Source organism: Canis lupus, chromosome 23 (genome assembly GCF_048164855.1).
Source record: "Canis lupus baileyi chromosome 23, mCanLup2.hap1, whole genome shotgun sequence".
Taxonomy (NCBI): Eukaryota; Metazoa; Chordata; class Mammalia; order Carnivora; family Canidae; genus Canis; species Canis lupus.
In genome coordinates, this window is record NC_132860.1 from 2,063,326 (window position 1) to 2,076,821 (window position 13,496).

Sequence of the window (13,496 nt, forward strand, 5' to 3'; positions counted from 1 at the left end):
TGGCCAAAGCATAAAGATGGAGTTTAACGGACAGAAGCAATTATCCAAGAATGAGAAATGGAGCATGTTCTATCATTTGATTTCACCTTCGTATTTTAGTGCCTGGGCAATGATATATTTAATAAGGCATGAGCTAATGGTTAGAAAACTTGTTCAGTATTTAAGGTAAACAATTGCTTAAGGAAATGTGACATTACCAAAAAGACAACCTTCTTCTTTGCTTATCAGAGCATTATATTTATTTACTTTATTGTCCAACAATTTTGGTAGACTATAAGAAAACAGTAAGAGGCCAAAAAGTCTGTGAAGATTTTAAGGTCCATCTAAATAACAGATGTTATGAACTATCACCATTGCATCTTAAGTAATTAATTCTATTGAACTTTTTAATGTTTTGGGAAATTTATGCTGTAACCAGGCTTATAAAAATAATTTATATTTAAACTTTCTCTTAGTATTCCTGCAGATCATGCTGTGTGTTACCAAACATTAGTTGGAAATAGTAGCTCTAAACAGATGAAATTGGAGGAAATAATATAAAAATAGTTATGCTTGTTATACAATCCAGCCTCTTTAGAATATGATGCTGATTTTTACAAACCATGCTTCATTCAACATCGAACATATGGCATTGTGGTTCTGAGAAAAAATATATCTCTGATCAAGATTTCTATCACTAAATTTATATTTATGAGGCACTTCACAAAATTCCCTTTTATTCTTTAATGCTTACTCCTTTCTATTATAGAATGTTGCTTACACACACAAATCTATGAGAGTAATACAGCAATCACAGGAACTCAAAAGAAAAGTAGCTCAATTAAAATAATTACACAATTGTGACCATAAGCAATTTGTTAATTCTTAGCCATTACAAAGAATCTAACAGGTAGGGCTTAGTTCATGAGAGGACATGTTAATATTGCCTCATACTCCTTTGTCTACTGTAGATTTGAAGCATAATGCCACCTCAGTTGGCATAAGAAATTCATAGATAATGTGAACAGAGAAAGTGAAAGGGAGTTTAAAAGCAAGAACAAATCAAAAGCTTCTATTTTTAATTTCATCCTTTTGCTATGAGTAAAGCAAATATGTTTAGGCCAGGGTCCCACTGAGGAGGAGCCGTCTTGTCATCTGTTAAACCAAATATTCTATAAACATGTGGTGCAAATGGCCCTAAGTAAGTCTAAACTATAAAGTTAAAATAAAATAAAAAAGAATAACCAATAAAGGATTAATGCCCTAAATATATAAAGAACTTAAAATAAAATAAAAAAGAATAACCAAAAAAGATTAATGCCCTGAATATATAAAGAACTTATACAATTCAGCACCAAAACAAATAATTCAATTAAGAAATGGGTACAGGACAAAAAAAAAAAAAAGAAATGGGTACAGGACCTGAATATACCTTTTTCCAAAGAAGATATACAAGAAAAAATGCTCAGCATCACTAAGGCTTAGGGACATGGAAATCAAAATCACAGTGAGATACTACCTTACACCTGTCAGAATGTCTAGTATCAAAAAGACCAGAAAAGAAAGAAAGAAAGAAAGAAAGAAAGAAAGAAAGAAAGAAAGAAAGAAAGAAAGAAAGAAAAAAGAAAAGAAAGAAGGAAGGAAGGAAGGAAGGAAGGAAGGAAGGAAGGAAGGAAGGAAGGAAGGAAAGAAAGAAAGAAAGAAAGAAAGAAAGAAAGAAAGAAAGAAAGAAAGAAAGAAAGAAAGAAAGAAAGAAAGAAAGAAAGAAAGAAAGAAAGAAAGAAAGAAAAGAAAAGAAAAGAAAAAAGGTGCGAGGGCACCTGGTTGGTTCAGCAGTTGAGCATCTGCCTTCAGCCCAGGGTGTGACCCCAGAGACCCGGGATCGAGTCCCACATCAGGCTCCCTGCATGGAGCCTGCTTCTCCCTCTGCCTGCGTCTCTGCCTCTCTCTGTGCCTCTCATGAATAAATAAATTAAAAACAAAAAACAAAAAGATCAGAAATAACAAGTGTTGGTGAGGATGCAGAGAAAAGAAACCCCACAGGCACTGCTGGTTGGTGTAAAAACAGTCTGGAGGTTCCTCAAAAATTAAAATAGAAATGCCACATAACCCAGTAATTCCACCACTGTATATTTATCCCCCCAAAATGAAAACACGAACTCAAAAAGACATGTGTTCTCTATGCTTACTGCATTATTTACAACAGCCAAGTTATGGAAGCGACCCAAGTGTCCACCAATAGATGATGGATAAAGATGTGGTATATGCATAAAATGGACTATCACTCAGCCATAAAAAGAATGAAATAAAAAAAAAAGAATGAAATCTTGTCATTTGTGACAATATGACTGGAGCTAGGGGGTATTATGCTAAGTGAAATAAGTCAGACAAAGACAAATAACATATAATTTCACTTTGATGTGGGATCTAAAAATCAAAAACCCAAACAACCAAAAATGAAACAAAGCAAACCAATGAACCCAGAAACAGAATCATAAATACAGGGAACAAACTGAGTGACTTCCGGAAGGTAGAGGATTAACAGGGTGGGTGAGATAGGTAATGGGGATTAAAAGGTACAGACTAGTTATAAAATAAGTCACAAGAATGGAAAGTACAATGTAGGGAATATAGTCCATAATATTGTAATAGTTTTGTAAGGTGCCAGATACTAACTACACTTACTATGGGGAGCAGAGTGTAATGTGTAGGATTGTGGAATCACTACGTTGCAAATATGAAACTAATATAACATTGCATGTTAACTATATTTAAATTGAAAAAGTTAAAAAATGTCACCTTCAATTTATTAAATTTATTAATGGATAATATAGTATAAAACTATAAAAAAGGAGAGAAGTGAGAATTGATTTTAAATTCTTAATAGGGATCCCTGGGTGGCGCAGCGGTTTGGCGCCTGCCTTTGGCCCAGGGCGCGATCCTGGAGACCCGGGATCGAATCCCACATCGGGCTCCCGGTGCATGGAGCCTGCTTCTCCCTCTGCCTATGTCTCTGCCTCTCTCTCTCTCTGTGTGTGTGTGTGTGTGTGACTATCATAAATAAATTTAAAAAATCAAAAATAAAAAAATTTTAAATTCTTAATAGTCAGCTTTTTATTTTTATTACTTTTAAAGATTTTATTGATTTATTCATGAGAGACACAGAGAGAGAGAGGCAGAGACACAGGCAGGGGGAGAAGCAGGTTCCATGCAGGGAGCCCGATGCGGGACTCAATCCCAGGACTCTGGAGTCACTCCCTGGGCTGAAGGCAGATGCTCAATTACTGAGCCACCCAGGTGCCCCAATAGTCAGCTTTTTTTTTTTTTTTTAAAGCTTATTTATATAAGTAATCTCTACACCCAACATGGGGCTCAAACTCATGGCCCCAAGCTGCATGCCCTTCCCACTGAGCCAGCCAGTTCTCCTCACCAAAATAGTCAACTTTTAATACATGCTATGTAATGAATGTGTGTGTGTGTGTGTGTGTGTGTGTGTGTGTGTGTATAAATGAAATAAAAGTGTGGATACAAATTTCTTATTTGTTGTACATTTTGAAAGTTCCATTAAGAACTATCTCATATTTTTTGAATGAGAGATTTGAAATGAAATAAAAAAATTTTAAATCTGCAGTGTAGATTCATCATTTCTACTTATTTAAAAACATAAATCAGAAAAAAAGAATTTCTGTATCTATGTGTCTGTTTTTGTGCCAGTACCACACTGTCTTGATGGTCACAGCTTTGTAGTACAACCTGAAATCTGGCATTGCGATGCCCCAAGCTATGTTTTTTTTTTCTTTCAATATTCCCCTGGTTATTTGTGGCCTTTTCTGATTCCACACAAATTTTAAGATGATTTGTTCCAACTCTCTGAAGAAAGTCCATGGTATTTTGAGAGGGATTGCATTAAATGTGTAAGTTGCCCTGGGTAGCATGGACATTTTCACAATATTAATTCTTCCAATCCATGAGCATGGAATATTTTTCCATCTCTTTACATCTTCCTCAATTTCTTTAGGAGTGTTCTATAGTTTTTAGGGTATAGATCCTTTACCTCTTTGGTTAGGTTTATTCCTAGCTATCTTATGCTTTGGGTGCAATTGTAAATGGGATTGACTCCTTAATTTCTCTTTCTTCAGTCTCATTGTTAGTGTATAGAAATGCCACTGATTTCTGGGCACTGATTTTGTATCCTGCCACGCTGCCGAATTGCTGTATGAGTTCTAGCAATCTTGGGGCGGAGTCTTTTGTAACCGGAGGGTATCATGCTGAGTGAAGTAAGTCAATCGGAGAAAGACAATTATATGGTTTCACACATACATGGAATATAATAGTGAAAGGGACCGTAAGGGAAGGGGGGAAACTGAGTGGGAAAAATTAGAGAAGAAGACAAACCATGAGAGACTCCTGACCCTGGGAACACAGGGTAGTGGAAAGGGAGACGGGTGGGGAGGATAAGGTGACATGGTGATGGGCACTGAGGGGGGCACTTCACAGAATGAGCACTGCGTGTTATACTATATGCTGGCAAATTGAATTTAAATACAATGTTTAAAAAATTGTAAAAAGTAAAAAAATTATGATTTTCAAATGCTTGCAAGGAAATTATAAGAGATATAAAGAAACCTACTTAGGCATATAGTATTCTCTTATAAACTGTTGGTTGTAACATGATAAATAATTCAATATAAATGACTTGGAGCATAAATTATAATTTTATATATTACATGAAATATAAAAGATATATAGATACCATTCATGTCTTCCAAAAGACCCTAGAAGCTCCAAAGATTCTATAGTAACTAATATACAATATTTAAAACAAAATGAATACGCCAAATAGAGATATCAACTAAAAATTGCGTGCAGTTATTATTTAATTTCTTAATAAGCAATGAACTCAAACTTCTTAAGAACTTACACAATGGTACTGATGCTCTATTAAAGTGATTGGTAGAAAGCCGCAGATAAGAAATGTAAAACGATTGCTTGTTTTGTATTCATTATACTTTATTAGAAAAGAAATGCGCATTTCTTTTAACAATCAGTGTTTATATTCTGTATGTATTATTTGGATTTCACAAAAGCATTTTCCAGCATTAACCATTTAAAACTCATTCATATATTTTATTACGTGTCCCACAGCAAAGACTAAGAAGCAGGCAAGAATGATTGTTTAACAGCCTAAAACAGAAAATAGCTCCTGTATTTTCACACTACCACATTTTAAACCAATTTTGTGTTTGTTGAAGAAGGGATGTTTTTCATGCATAGTGCAGATTTTCTTCTATTATGGTATCCGGTCCTGGAGCTGCTGTAACAAATTACCCCACGCTGGGTGCCTTCCAACAACGGGAGTGTATCGTGTCATGGTTCTGCAGTCTGGAGGTCGGAAGTCAAGGCGTCAGCAAAGTTGGTGGCTCGCCCGTAAGCCTGAGGGAGCATCTATTCCATGCTTCTCTCTTGGCTTCTAATGGGGGCCAGCAATCCCTGGTGTGCCCTGGCTTGTGGATGAATCGTTCTAACCTCTGCCTTTACCTCCATGTGCCATTCTGCCCCGCATCTCCATCTTCTCTTCTTATAAGACAACACACATACTGGATTAAGGGCCTGCTCGGCTCTGGCATGACTTCAGCTGAACTACTTACATCTGCAGTGACCGTATCACCAAATAAGGTCATATTCTGACATTCTGAGAAGGACATGAATTTTTGAGGGGAAAACACTATTCAACCCAATGCAGTCACTTTCCATCTAACATTCAAGAACATTCAAGAAATCCCCATACTCTACAGGATCCAAAAATGACAGATGAAATAGGTCATTGTACAAAAGAGTGTGATCTCTTATTTTCTAACCAGGTACTTGGATGGGAATGTATCTTTGGGAACCTTTCTCATTCACAAATATGACTTATTTGCAAGAAAAACTGAAACCTCTTTTCAGGAAGGATTCAATGGAGTAGCCTATGTACAGTCATTTTTCTCTAATTTGAGGACACTGCTCCCTAGAATATTTTCTAATTCTCCACAATTAGAAATTAATTTCACTGCAGAATTGCTCTGATTTGAATAAAGCCTACAAAGTGTCAAATAAGCTTGAGAATTAAAGTCAAGCATTACAGAGGTAAAGTAAATCAAAGGTGAATTCAACTACTTAATTCCTATCCTTTGCCCATACTTACGTTGATATTTTATTCACTTGTACTCACCAATTCAGAATCTGTCACCATAATTGAGAAGATAAATTTTTCCTATATTTGAATAGTTTACTAAACATAATAATAGTATAAATATGATTATAGGGATAGCTACTTAAGAAAGCAGTCATTTATAAATACCTTAATCAACATGCCAACATACCCTTTGACTAATTATATCTCTTATTCATCCTTCAAGTCATAATTCAGCATTATAATGTCAGACCCGGTTTCCTTCAGTAACTGAAACCCCTATTAGATGTTCTTGCAGTGCCCTGTACAGCTTCTTTGTAGCTTTTACCACTGTTAATTTTGTATTGATTTTTGTGATTATTTAACTACCATCACTCTTCTCCACTAGACTACAGACTCCATAGAACAAGTACTGTGAGGTATGTGTATTTTATTTACCTTTGTTTCTCTGCCTAGCTCAGTACTTGCTGAATAACTGAAAAAATTAGAAATGCATATTTACATATAAAAAGTTGATATGTGAATCATGAATCAATCTCATTAATGTGTTAAAGAATCCTTTACCAACTGAATGTCTCCTAAATAAGCATTTTACTAATAGAGTTACTATTAGGTAATAAAAACGTTAGGGGTATATTCCTTAATATATCATACACATTTCTATTTCAAATAGACTTGGTTGAATTATTTCGAATAGCTCAATTTAAAATCCTGCAGGTTTCAGGGATCCCTGGGTGGCCCAGGGGTTGAGCGTCTACCTTTGGCTCAGGGCGTGATCCCAGGGTCCTGGGATCCAGTCCTGCATCGGGCTTCCTGCAGGGAGCGTGCTTCTCCCTCTGTGTTTCTGCCTCTCTCTCTATGTGTCTCTCATGAAAAAAATAGTCTTAAAAAAAATGCAGGAATCAAATAATGACATATTTTATTATGTGTCAAAGGCATTCTGGGAAAAAACATAATTAACTTCAAATATAAGTTTCATGAAATATTCTCTATGAGGGCTATTAGAGTAATTCTGCATTTTTACTTTGTAATACATAAAAAATGGTATATTTCATACTGTAAAATACCTTTAAAACAATGAACACTATAATTTCAAAAATGACAATATGATGCATTTTAAAAATACTTTAAAATTTAAAATTTGCATAATACCTATATTTGAGAGGACTATAATACTACTTAATTATTCCTAAATAAAAATAAAAATTTCTTTCATGATCATTACTAATTATTTGACCCACAGAAAGTCTGTTGCAAATGTGAATATCTAAATTCAGAATCTAGAGCATGCAGATACAATTATAACTTCTCTCTTTTGACAGCTTGAATTTACATATTTAGATATTCACAGTATTCTTCATTTTAAAAAATTTCCTGATTTTAGAGAAAGGACTGTATTTCATAATTAAATATAATGCTCAGATAAACACATTTTTCCAGTTTTGAGATGCTGCTGCTCCTTGAGTTGAACTTTCTGTGTCATGCTAATATTTCTGACATTTTCTTTCTAAGGAAAAAAATGGTAAATATCCTTAATTTCCACACATATACAGTATATCTCTTTATATAGATATAAATTCTCATACTTTCTTATATTAAGTTGTTCAGTAATATCACAACAAAAGAAGAGAAACTGTGGGGGGGGACTTAAAGGATCAAACGATGAAAACATTCTCATAATTTGATGGCTGCTCTGAGCTTGGCTGAACGAGCTCTGGGGTTTTCTTGCACCTCCTGATCGTCTGGAGTAAGTACTTTCTTGTGTATTAATTCCCACATTAAAGGGGCCTTGCTTATAGAGGCTCCTTCCATGTTTTCACGACCTGAACCCAACTTTAATGCTTGTATCACCTTCTGTCTAGCACTAAGATTAAACCTTTCTGTCATGCTTATCCCAAGCAAGAATCGTTTGACAATGCGATCCTCTAATGAATGGAAGGAGAGTGCAACAAGACGGCCACCAGGTCTCAGGAACTTTTGAGCTGTCTTCAATCCTGTGTAAAGTTCATTGAGCTCATTGTTCACAAATATTCGAAAAGCTTGGAAAGTCTTGGTAGCAATATGGGTAGATCGTTGTAGCAAGTCTTTCCGTGCAAAAACAGCAGAGGGAGGAAATGCACCTATGAGTAAGTTTTGTAAAAACAGGAAAAGAGGACAGGAAATATTAATATTTTCCATTGTAGATCTACTGGGTTGTGTGTGCAAATATTTAAGGAACTAGGTTTCATTACAAAATTGTGGCATTTCATCTATACTTCTGTTTTATTTCCAAGCATTCTATCAAGATTTAAACTATTGTGTCAGAAACAGCTTTCATGACTCATAAGAGTAACCAGAGTCAAACAAGGAGTAGAGAAAAAGGCAGACAAATATTTGAAGAAATAGTGACTTAAAAAAACTTCCCAGCTTAGGTGAAAAATACTAACTCACTGATACAAGAAGTTCAGTGAACCACAAGTAGAATAAACAGAAGAAAACTACATGTAGGGACATCATAAACTACTACAAGCTAATCAGAGAAATCTTAAATACAATAAAGAAATATATTACATAAAAGAGAACAAAAATATGATTAATAGTTATTTTCTCATTAGGACAATGGAAGCTATAAGATACTAGAATAGCATTCTAATTGTTGAGGAAAAAAAATTTGTCTTCCAAAAGGCTATCTAAAACTATTTTTCAGAATTAAAGGTTCAACAACATTTTCAAATAAATAAAAATGTTAGAGAATTCATTGCTAATATGTCTGCATTCAAGAAGTGCTAGAGAAAATCATGATGAAATATAATGATACCAGATGACAAACTGCATATACAGAAAAAAAGAAATTATAAATATATCTATATAGATACCTATATATCTATATATATATGAGTTCTTCTCTAAATTTCCTTAAAAGACAGGAGTCTTTAAGTGAAATTTTTTTTTACATTTATATATATAATATAGGTATAGATATGTACAAAGAATTAGAATGGATAAATGGATACTTTGGCAAAGTTCATTTGATTTACTGGAAGTTAAAGTTGCATATTGTGATCCCTCAAGCAACCAATAAAGATAATGCAAAGAAATAAAGCTAATATGATAATAGAGCATAAAAACAGTATACAAAAAATTATTGCATAGCATAAAAGGTAGAAGAGGTCTCTAAAAATGAGACAAACAGAAGAGGAATAGTAAAATAGCAGACAATAAAACCAAATATATTGATAATTACATTAAGTATAAATGTACTAAATACTCCAATATAAATGCAGAGGTTACCTGACTGAAAAATAAGCATAAGTATACATTGTCTAAAGAAATTTATGTTCAATATAAAAATACAAATAAAAGAGAGTAAGCAAAAGGCTGTGAAAAGATAGGCCATGAAGACAGAAACATAAAAATGAGAGATCATATTAATATTAGAAAAACTTTTAAAAAGGAGAATTCCTAGACCCAAAGAGGAACATTTCTTATTGAAAAAAAGGTCGATATAGCAGGAAGATACAACTATAAATGCATATGCACCAAGTAACATAGTTCTCAAAACTTAGATATCTCCATGAAAGACATTTATAAAACAATTGGTTTTTCACCAAGTTGTCAAGTTAGTTCAATGGAGAAAGAACAGATTTTTAATGAAAGTGATTATCATTAAAGATGAGCTTCAACTCTTACTGCACACTGTACACAAAAATCAATACAAATATGGAACACAGACCTAAGAGTAAACACTAAAGATAAAATAATATCTGACAAAACTCTAATCCAGAACATGTAAGTTATATCTCACAAGTTAACAATAATAAGCCAAACCAACTATGTTCAAAAATTTGAACAAACATATCACAAAAGATATATAGTCAATAAACACAGGTAAAGACATTCAACATTATTAGGCATAAAAATGCAAACTAAAGGGCAGCTTGGGTGGCTCAGTAGTTTAGCGCCACCTTCAGCCCGGGTCGTGTTCCTGGAGTCCCGGGATCAAGTCCCACGTTGGGCTCCCTGCATGGAGCCTGTTTCTCCCTCTGCCTGTGTCTCTGCCTCTCTCTCTCTCTCTCTCTCTCTGTGTCTCTCATGAATAAATAAATGAAATTTTAAAAAATGCAAACTAAAACCACAGTGAAATACCACTACACATTCATTAGAACTGCAAGACTGACCCAAGAATATTACTCAGCTATTAGAAATGACAAATACCCACCATTTGCTTCAACGTGGATGGAACTGGAGGGTATTATGCTGAGTGAAGTAAGTCAGTCAGAGAAGGACAAACATTATATGTTCTCATTCATTTGGGGAATATAAATAATAGTGAAAGGGAATATAAGGGAAGGGAGAAGAAATGTGTGGGAAATATCAGAAAGGGAGACAGAACATAAAGACTGCTAACTCTGGGAAACGAACTAGGGGTGGTAGAAGGGGAGGAGGGCGGGGGGTGGGAGTGAATGGGTGACGGGCACTGGGGGTTATTCTGTATGTTAGTAAATTAAACACCAATAAAAAATAAATTAAAAAAAAAGAAATAAGAATGAAAGAGGGAAAAAAGTAGGGAAATAAGGACACTTCTAAGGGATAAATTAGCACAAAAATGATTACTAAAAGTTACATAACACGTCTAGAAACATCAATTATTTTAATACTAGAATATTGAAAGCAAACTAAAATAAATAAGATCAATTATGTAGTTTACATTACTAAAGAATTCATTTTACCCATGACTTAGGATCTGATTGTTCAGTAAATTGTATTGTTTATCCTTCCTATGCACAATCCCATTATAAACATAGAGATATGTATATTGCCCTTACTAACTGACCTGGAAATCATACAGGGCTTATGCTCAGTAAATATAGATTAAGTTGGCTAATAAAAAAAAAAAAAAAAAAAAAGACTGACCCAAGAAGAAACAGATAATCTGAACAGAATTATTACAAGTGAAAGAATTAAATCAGTAATCAAAAGCAACACACAAAGAAGAGTACAGGCCAGGATGGCCTCACTGCTGAATTCTGACAAATATTCAAATAATTAAAAACATTACTTCACAAATGCTTCCAAAAAAGTTAAAGGAAACAGAATACTTCTCAAATTACTTTATGAGGCAAGTATTACTATGAAACTAAAACCAAAGGCACCACAAAAAATTACAGATCAGTATCTCTCTTTTAAATCCTCAACAAAATACTAGCAGACTCAATTCAGCAGCATATCAAAAGTATTATACATATGACCAAGAGGATGGTCATGACCAAGGATGGTTCAACAAATGAAAATTGACCAATGTCATACATCATATCTACAAAATGAAGAAAAAAACCACACATGATTATTTCAATTGATGCAGAAAAAGCATTTGAAAAAACTCAACACTCTTTTATGATAAAAACACTCAAGAACTAGGAATAGAGGGAAAGTACCTCAACATAATGAAGCCCATATATGAGAACCCAAAGCTAACATTATACTTAATGATGATAGACTGAAAGTTTTCCCTCAAAGATCATGAACAAGACAAGAATACCCATTTTCACCACTTCTACTCAACACAGTCCTGAAAGTTCTAATCAGAGCAATCAGACAAGAAAAAGAAATAAGAGGCATCCAAATTGGAAAAGAAATAGTAAAATTATCTCTTTTTACAGAGGACAGGATCTTATATGTAGAAAACACTAAAGATTACACATATACAAACACACACACCTTATGAAAGCTAACAAATGGATTCAGCAAAGCAGCAGTATATAAAATTAACATGCAAAAGTCGTGTTTCTATAGTTAATAATGAACAATCTAAAAATGTAATTTAAAAAATTCCATTTGCAATGGCATCAAAAAGAATCAAATACATAGCAGCAAAGTTAAAAAAAATGTAAAATTTACTCTAGGGAAGCTACAAAATTTTTTTTAATTGTTTAAGATAGTAATACTCCTCCAAATTGGTTTAAGATTCAACGCAATCTCTATCAGATCCCAGCTGACTTTTTTATACAAATTGAAAAGCTAATTCTAAAATTCACATAGAATTGTAAGAGACCCAGAACAGCCATAATGATCCTGGGCTTGGGGTTGGGAGAAGAGAATGAAAAAGGAGGACTCGAGCATAAAAAAGAGAGATCATGTTAATATTTAAAAAAAACACAAAATTTTAAAAAGGGGAATTCCTTAGATTCACCTAGAATCCCTACAATACTAAGGATTTCAAAATTTTCTAAAAAGCAATGGTAATTAAGACAGTGTGATGCTGGTAACAACAATGGACATAGAGATCAATGGAATATAATTGAAATCCCAGAAATAAACCCACATATCTTTGAGCAACTGATTTTGACAAGAATGTCAAAGCTATTCAATAGGGAAAGAATGGTCAATTGAATAAATAGTGTTAGGACAACTACATAGTCATATACTAAAAAATAGAGTTGGATCTTTAAATCATATAGAAAAATTAACTCAAAATGGATCAAAGACATAAATGTAAGAGCAAAAGCTGTAAAATTCTTGGAAGAAAACACAGGGATAAATATTAATGACTTTGAATTTGGCAAAAAAATTCTTAGATATGACACCCAAATCACAACAAAAGAAAATGGTACTTTATCAAAATTAATTTTGTTCTTCAAAGGACATCATCAAGAAAGTGAAAAGACAACTGAAAAAATGGAGAAAAAATTGCAAATCATGTATCTGTTAAGAGATTAATATATCTAGAATACATAAATAAGAAGGAAATTACAAAATGATGCATGTATGATACTATCTACATTTTAAAGTATGTACATCAAAACAGACAAGCTCTATCTAGTTTTCAAGAATAAGGATAAAAAAATGTTGATTTTTAAATGAATCAATAAATATCATTTTCCTTAGACTTACTCCATTGGCATATAAATATGATATTAAAGTATAATGTTCAATGAATGCATACAGGAATTTTCTATTTAATTTTAAAAATTTGATTAATCGTGTCTTAAAATTTTTGTTTCTAGAGAATATCATCCCACAGAGATGTAATCCTTGTGGTCCAAATTCTATCTGGATGAAGATCTGGAAAGTAGGCTCTAATCCTGGCACTTGAGTCTCTGACATGCTTCTTACAGAAAAGTGTATTATACATAGCTGCTACCTTACTTCACATTTTAGTAACCTGTAGGTCCAGTAGTACATTGAGATACACTTGATTCATCTTCTTGGAAACTGGGTCAGAGAATGAAGGAAACTATCTTGTTTGTACAAGGGAGCTGAGAACCTGGCTGTCTAAAGTTAACCAGATCCATGGTATGGGTTCACTCTTTCATCCACAAAAGCTGATTGGCTGAAAGGCTAGAAGATGTTAGACGTTAGGGAATTT

General features: G+C 33.7%; 1 protein-coding gene and 1 long non-coding RNA gene across 10 annotated transcripts in view; one reads left to right on the top strand and one right to left on the bottom strand.

The window, feature by feature from the left end:
* The window catches only part of METTL15 (methyltransferase 15, mitochondrial 12S rRNA N4-cytidine), a 314,558-nt gene that overhangs the window by 129,614 nt on the left and 171,448 nt on the right, over positions 1 to 13,496 (bottom strand). For 5 of the 9 annotated variants that reach the window (XM_072793723.1, XM_072793721.1, XM_072793720.1 and 2 more), the window contains one exon: positions 4,969 to 8,271. The exons of the other annotated variants lie outside the window; for them this stretch is intronic. In XM_072793723.1, the coding sequence (XP_072649824.1) occupies positions 7,826 to 8,271 (446 nt within the window). In that variant the 3' untranslated portion in view covers positions 4,969 to 7,825. Of the gene's footprint in view, positions 1 to 4,968; positions 8,272 to 13,496 lie in introns of those variants that run through there. 9 annotated transcript variants of the gene reach the window in all.
* The window catches only part of LOC140614634 (uncharacterized), a 92,726-nt gene that overhangs the window by 54,206 nt on the left and 25,024 nt on the right, over positions 1 to 13,496 (top strand). The gene's annotated exons all lie outside the window — the stretch shown is intronic.